At 58.8% G+C, this 7,462-nt stretch overlaps 1 protein-coding gene across 1 annotated transcript in view; it reads left to right on the top strand.

Annotated features, from left to right (window-relative positions):
* Nucleotides 1-2,299: 2,299 nt before the first annotated feature.
* LOC129472188 (kinesin-like protein KIF19) overlaps nt 2,300-7,462 on the top strand; it is a 52,274-nt gene continuing 47,111 nt past the window's right edge. Inside the window, exons 1-2 of the mRNA XM_063631139.1 lie at nt 2,300-2,434; nt 5,662-5,772. Of these exons, the coding sequence (XP_063487209.1) occupies nt 2,300-2,434; nt 5,662-5,772 (246 nt within the window). The remainder of the gene's footprint in view (nt 2,435-5,661; nt 5,773-7,462) is intronic.

Raw genomic sequence — 7,462 nt, 5'->3', positions numbered from 1 at the left:
CCCGGGTGCCAAGAAAGAGATGGATGTGGCCAAACACATGCCCTGGCCTCACACAGCTGAGCTGCTTATAGGAAAGGCATGGTGGCTCTTGGGAGGGCTTGAGTCGCCCACTCTGGCAGGAATAGACCCCCGGGCCCTTTCAGCTCCGTAGTTGGAATCATGAAGTTGGACTTGCCAGGCTTGGCTTGAATGGCTTGGATCTGATTTTGGTGTGATTTCTTTAGTTTTTGCTGTTGTTGTTGAGACAAGGTCTTGCTCTGTTGCCCAGGCTGGAGTGCAGTGGCGTGATCTCGGCTCACTGCAACCTCCACCTCCCGGGTTCGAGCAATTCTGCCTCAGCCTCCCGAGTAGCTGGGACTACAGGCGTGCGCCACGCCTGGCCTGGCTTTGGCATGATCTCTGTCAGTGCAGGAGTGGGTTTCTGTGCTTGGCACCGACTGGCTCTGGGCAGTGTTGTCTGGCACTCTGGTTAGCACAGCCTGGCGGGATCAGGCGACCTTGGGGAGCAGGTTCACAATGCGGTGTCTTCCCATGGGCTTGCAGTGGAAAAGGAGCACAGCCTTTAGGTGTTGAATACACCTGAGAGCCAATTGAGCGCTGACTGGGAAGGGAGGAGACGTGATCACGGGCCAGGCGCGGTGGCTCACGCCTGTAATCCCAGCACTTTGGGAGGCCAAGGCAGGCAGATCACCTGAGGTCAGGAGTTCGAGACCATCCTGGCCAACATGATGAAACCTCGTCTCTACTAAAAATACAAAAATGAGCCACAAAAATGTGGCAGGTGCCTATAATCCCAGCTACTTGGGAGGCTGGGGCAGGAGAATTGCTTGAACCCAGGAAGCGGAGGTTGCAGTGAGCCAAGATTGTACCACTGCACTCCGGCCTGGGTGACAGAAAAAAAAAAAAAAGTCGCCGTTGGAAACAGCACTTGCGGTCGAAGTTGCTCAAGTTGCCGCGTGAAGCTTCAGCTACTGCCATTTGTCTGCTTCAAAGGAAAAGCTCCAGGGCCATCCTGGTCTCTGCGTGAGGGGCCCTGGGGTGGGCAGCACCTCTCCTGGGCTCACGGTGGGAGAGGGACCCACCCTGCAAAGAAGAGGAGCTAGCCCCTCCACCTGCGTCCCGGTTGGTGTCAGGCCGGCTCATGTGCACCGGGTGAGGCACATGGAAACCTGGGGTTGCCATAGCGAGGGTGGAGACAGGCTGCTGCGGTGTCTGGCGCTGTCCCTGTGTGCAGAGGTGATCGGGAGGGCCACCCTGCTCCTTGAGGCCCCAACCACGTGAGCGGTGCCAGCCCAGCTCCCCCGAGGCCCAGCTGATGTCACCTAGGCGGAGCGGAGCGGAGCTGAGCGCAGGCAGGTCTCACCTCTGCTGGGATAGCAGGGAGTGTGTCTCCTGCCCATGCCCTCCCGCCAGGCCGCAGGTCCCTCCCCGGCCCGGGGCAGCCCGGCATTGAGAGATGGAACCCAAAGACCAGCCACTGATGGTGAGCGCCCTCCCTCATGTTCCCACCCCTCCACAGCGTGAGCGCCCGACACCGCCTACCAAGCCTGCAACCCCAGCGACCCCTCTGCTCTGTTATCAGCCCGGTCTACTCCACCACTTTCCCTCCCTGGGAGCTAGCTGCCCTGCTCTTCCCCACCGCCTCCGCATCCCCGCCTTGAGCCTCCAGGCACCCTCTCCACCGCTAATCCACATGCTGCTGGCACCTGGGTGTGCGGGCTCCAGGCTTCCCAGCCCCCTCCCTGGGCCCAATCCAGGCCATCTGCTGGGGGATTCAGAGCCTCTGCCAACTGGACAGCGGTGAGCTGACCTGGGGACTTGCCCCAGGGCTGTAGCTGGGTAAGAAGAAATGCCAGTCATGACTGTCCCTCAGCCACAGCTGCTGTTTCCACCAAAAAATGTGTCCCTTTTATAGAGGGGGAAATGAGTGTCCTGGGGCCACAGCTCCTATGCAGCTGGGGTGGGTTTGAGGCCGGGATCTGGCCCTCAGAATAGGGAGTGGGGATGGCGAGGCCCCCGGTTTCCCCTTGGGGAGGTTTCCCCTGAAGGAGCTCAGCATCTCTTCTGGAGGTGGCAGGACCGGGAGGTGAGGGCTTGGGCCGGCATTACCCGTTCTGTGCCCCAACCTCCCCATCTGCTCAGCGAGGGAGGCCACATCTTGTTGGGGGCATGGGCAGCCCCGTGGGAGTGAAGTCAGAGCCCACCCTGAGGGGCACGGGGCTGAGCTGCTGCCTTCACCTCTTTATGGAGACTGAGCAGATCCCAGAGCCAGAGGGCCAGGGAGGGCTGGGCCGCGGGGATGGGGCCTGAGGGTGAAGAGGCCCTGTGCAGCTGCCCTGGTGACCACCTGCAGGTGGCACTTCGAATCTGCCCGCTCAGTGACGCAGAACTGGAGGAGGGAGCCGTGGTCATCGCCCACAAAGTGGGGGACCAGGTGAGGCTGGGGCTCAAGGCGCTCCCTGCTGTCACATGCTCACAGACGGGGCTCTGTCCTGGAGGTGTGGCTGAGACTGACACCAGGCCCACCCCACTGGGCCCAGTTTCTAGTCAGGGTTGGGGGCACACAAAGTCAGGGAGACATGAGTGCTACCAGAATACAGCAGAGCCCATGGGGGTGGGTAAAGTCAGGGCAGGGGAGCAGGCTGGAGTCCCCCAGCAGGAGCATGCGGGGGGGCCACAGAGCGGGGAGGGGGCTGGGAGGAGGGCAGAGCCTTCAGCAGGCCCGGCTCTGGAATTGCGTGGCTGGAAAGGGCCTGGGTGGCTGCAACTCAGCAGGGAAGGGTGTCAGTATACTGCCCGGCAGGGGGATTTCTGCAGCTTCGAAGCAGGCTAAGAAGCCAAGCTGTTGCCACAGGTTAGGGATGTCTGTGCCCTCGATGGTCACTCATAAGAAGAAATGCCCACTGTGGGGTGGAATCAGTGTTGCCAAGTGGATCAGGTTTTCCCGTTCGTCATTAGAGAGGCAGCTCCATAAGGAATGAGACATGGCCCCTGGGAGTCATGTGCACTCAGGGGCAGGGGACCCTGGGCGGGTCAGAGGGAGCTCCCCGCTGAGCAGGGGGGCGCCAGTCCTGGTCCCAGGTCAGGAGGCTCAGGGCATCGTTTTCTGCAAGAAGATGAAATGGACAGAAGGTCAGGTGCGCAGACATCCCCAGGGGGAGTGGACTGCAGAGGGGGCAGGTGAATCAGTGCTGAGTTCACGGAAAAGCAAACGAAAGAAACCAGACAGGCGTTTAAGTCGAGGGGAGACAGGCTCTGCAGGAAAGGACACGGGAGAGGGGGTCGAGACCCAAGGAATCAGCTGAGAGAGTGGGGACAAGGAGGGTGGGAGAGGATGGTGGCTTCACAGGAGCTTTGCAGAGGTCCTGATGCTTTACATGATGCACCTGCATCATGGATAAAAAGAATGGAAGTTGGCCAGGCGCGGTGACTCACACTTGTAATCCGAGCATTTTGGGAGGCTGAGGCTAGTGAATCATCTGGGTTGGGAGTTCGAGACCAGCCTGACCAACATGCAGAAACCTCGTCTCTACTAAAAATACAAAATTAGCCAGGTGTGGTGGTGCACGCCTGTAGTCCCAGCTACTCCAGAGGCTGAGGCAGGAAAATCACTTGAACCCGGGAGGCGGAGGTTGCGGTGAGCTGAGATTGTGCCATTGCACTCCAGACTGGACAACAAGAGTGAAACTCCATCTCAAAAAAAAAAAAAAAAGAAAGAAAGAAAATGGAACTCACAAGAAGGAACACTTTTGCTCTTGTTGCCCAGGCTGGAGTGCAGTGGCGCGATCTCAGCTTACTGCAACCTCTGCCTCATGGTTCAAGCAATTCTCCTGCCTCAGCCTCTTGAGTAGCTGGAATTAACAGGCATCTGCCACCACGCCCTGCTAATTTTTGTATTTTTAGTAGAGACGGGGTTTCACCGTGTTGGCCGGGCTGGTCTTGAATTCGTGACCTCAAATGATCTTCCTGCCTTGGCCTCCCCAAGTGCTAGGATTACAGGCATGAGCCTCTATGCCCAACAAAGCCTGCTTTCTTAACCACCAGTGCCCACCTGCTTCCTGTACGATTCCTCCTACAGCCCAGGCCTGGCCGATGGCCGGCACACACGGTGGGGTTGTGTGGACAGGAGCTGCCCAGAGTCATCCTGTCTTTTGATTGTCTCCATCTTTGGAAGGAGAAAAACATAAAGAAAAGGGAGTTAGTTCACTTAGGTTGTGGAAAAGTGCTGGCTAGAAGCCAGGAAGCCCCAGGGACCCAGCCCCAGCCCTGCCACTGACTTCCGAGAACCAGTGGCTGGCCCTGGTCTCCTGGGATCTCAGTTTACAAAGCTGTGAGCCAAGGTGGGGTGGGGTGGGCTGTCCGATGGTGGGGTGCTTGGTCCCACCCAGTGGTGCCTCCCTAGACCCTGTGGCTCCTTTTGGCCACGGGGGTCCCCAAGGTCCTCCCAGCCAGGGAACTCCTTGCTGGATTAACCAGCTGAGGGCGAATTTGGTTTCTAATTGTCCTGTGTCCCCCTCCCAATTCCCTGGGAAAGGCTCCTTTGAACCTATCTGTCCCCAGGGACTCTCATACACTTTGCATCATAATTAAGTATTTATATGAGAGGGTCCTGGGGGCAACCCGGCGCTCAGAGAGACAAACAGCAGGGCTGGGGATCTTGGCTGGGCCATCCAGGCTGGAGTGCGGTGATGCGATTACAGCTCACTGCAGCCTTGAACTGCTGGGCTCAAGCAGTCCTCCTGCCTCAGCCTCCCATGTAGCTGGGACCACAGGCATGCACCACCATGCTTGGCTAATTTAAATTTTTTTTTTTTTTTTTTTTGAGATGGAGTCTCGCTCTGTCGCTCAGGCTGGAGTGCAATGGAACAATCTCAGCTCACTGCAAGCTCCACCTCCCGGGTTCAAGCGATTCTCCTGCCTCAGCATCCTGAGTAGCTGGAATTATAGGAGCCCGCCACCATACCCGGCTAATTTTTTGTATTTTTAGTAGAGATGGGGTTTCACCATGTTGGCCAGGCTGGTCTCGAACTCACGACCTCAGGTGATCCACCCGCCTTGGCCTCCCAGAGTGCTGGGATTACAGGTGTTATTCACGGTACCTGGCTTGGTCCTGTGTTCTCCCGTTTCCTGTGTGTGGTTCAGCCCCAGTGAGCCACAGGAGACAGGGCCAGGAGAGGAAACACTCAGGGTCATGTGCAGAAACCCTGAGCACAGCAGCCGGGCACCAGCTCGGCACCTCCCATCCCCTTCCCATCCCCACCCCGTGGGTTCATCGAAGGAAGCCCTGGGCCCTGACGGAGGCTGGTGGGTGCTGGGCCGCTGTCCTCGATGTGTTTTGACCAAGGTAGCGTTTCCCAGGCGTCAGTGTGGGTGCTGGGCTGCAGAGCCCAGCAGGCCTGGGGGAGCTTCCCGCTGTGCTTTGAGGGTGCAATAGCGGTAAACGCTGCTCCTCAGAAGCAAGTGGAGAGGGTGCTGGGCCGGCGGGTGGGTGCAGGCCCCCAACCCTGCTCCTGGCTCAACCACAGAGGCCCGCAGCCCTTCCCGGACCCGGACCCGGACCAAGCTCCTTGGAGGGGTCCAGGGTGGGTGCCAGGCCTGGAGTCCGTCCAGGGTGCAGAGCCTGCCCTACCCTGATCAGCCTGGTCGGCTCGTTGCTTGCAGATGGTGGTGCTCATGGACCCCGGCGAGGACCCTGAGGACGTGGCACGCACACACCGGTCCCGGGAGCGGACCTTCATCTTCGACAGGGTGTTTGACCAGCATGCATCTCAGGTCTCCACCTGCCCCTGCCATCCCTGCATCCTCCTCTGGGGCCGGAACCCCCTGGTGAGGACATGGTGGCCAGGCAGTCTTGGCCCCGTCTTCTCACAGGGTCTCCCTGAGGACAAGGAGACTGTGCAGAAAGCCCATCCCAGGTGTGGAAGGAGGAGACCCTTTCACAGAAAGCCCATCCCAGGGGTGGCAGGAGGAGTCCCTTTCACAGAAAGCCCATCCCAGGGGTGGCAGGAGGAGACCCTTTCACAGAAAGCCCATCCCAGGGGTGGCAGGAGGAGACCCTTTCACAGAAAGCCCATCCCAGGGGTGGCAGGAGGAGTCCCTTTCACAGAAAGCCCATCCCAGGGGTGGCAGGAGGAGTCCCTTTCACAGAAAGCCCATCCCAGGGGTGGCAGGAGGAGACCCTTTCACAGAAAGCCCATCCCAGGGGTGGCAGGAGGAGACCCTTTCACAGAAAGCCCATCCCAGGGGTGGCAGGAGGAGACCCTTTCACAGAAAGCCCATCCCAGGGATGGCAGGAGGAGACCCTTTCACAGTGCAGTGGCCACCAGGTTGCGGCTTTGCACCGGCTCTTTCATTCATGCACTCAGCCCTTCATTCCACAAAGTGGCCCTGTGTTCCGTGGGGCTGGAGCGCAGCCCTGCCTACCCGCCCACATCCTGGCAGGGGGGCTGACCAAATGGAGAAGCAGGCGTGTTGTGAGCACACGTGGTGTCAGCGAGAGCCTGCAGAGGGGCTGGACACTAGACCCGGGGGAGGACAAAGCCAGAGGGACAGGGATCTGGGCGGAGGCTTAATCGTGCCCGTTTCACAGCAGAAGCACCCTACAAGAGGTCGCAAGGTGAGGCCCGGAGCTGAGCATTTGGACCCAGAGTCAGATCACACTCCCTCCTAGTCCTCCATGCCAACACCCTCTACTAGGGACAAACGCTGTCAATACGTCACCAGACCCCCACCTGGGAGGGGGGCCACAAAGGGGAGCCAGGACCCAGGGATGGGTGATGGAGTGAGGGGCACCCCCTGCTGAGTGGGGCAGGTGGGATTTGAACCCTGGCCTCCTGAACTAGGAGCGATGGACCATCACCAGGGTGAGCAGTCGGGAGATGTTTGGCCCCAAGACAAAGCCCAACGGAGGATTTCATGCTCCTTCCAGGCCCTGCAGCCAAGTGACTTCCCTTCCTGTGGTGAAGGGTAAAATCAGGGCTCCCCATGCCCTCTGCACCCCACCTTCCTTTAACTTCTTTTTTTTTTTTTTTTTTTTTTTTTGAGACAGGGTCTCACTCCATCACCCAGGCTGGAGTGCAGTGGTGCTATCTTGGCTCACTGCAACCTCCACCTCCCTGGTTCAAGCAATTCTCCTGCCTCAGCCTCCCAAGTAGCTGGGATTACAGGCGCCTGCCACCACACCTGGCTAATTTTTGTATTTTCAGTAGAGATGCGGTTTCACCACGTTGGCCAGGCTGGTCTTGAACTCCTGACCTCAAGTGATCAGCCCGCCTCAGCCTCCCAAAGTGCCAGGATTACAGGTGTGAGCCACCGTGCCTGGCCCCCACCTTTAACTTCTGAGAAGCCACGGGCCCCAGGTGTGTACAGCTGTCCCCTAGTGACCAAAGATAGTTGCAGAACAAATCACTCCAAAGCCAAGTGGCTTAGAACTGTCATTGATAATCGTCTTGCACAGTTCTGC

This window comes from Symphalangus syndactylus, chromosome 22 (genome assembly GCF_028878055.3).
Source record: "Symphalangus syndactylus isolate Jambi chromosome 22, NHGRI_mSymSyn1-v2.1_pri, whole genome shotgun sequence".
NCBI classification, from domain to species: Eukaryota; Metazoa; Chordata; class Mammalia; order Primates; family Hylobatidae; genus Symphalangus; species Symphalangus syndactylus.
Note: the sequence above shows the minus strand (reverse complement) of the source record. Positions and strands in the feature narration are given on the sequence as shown.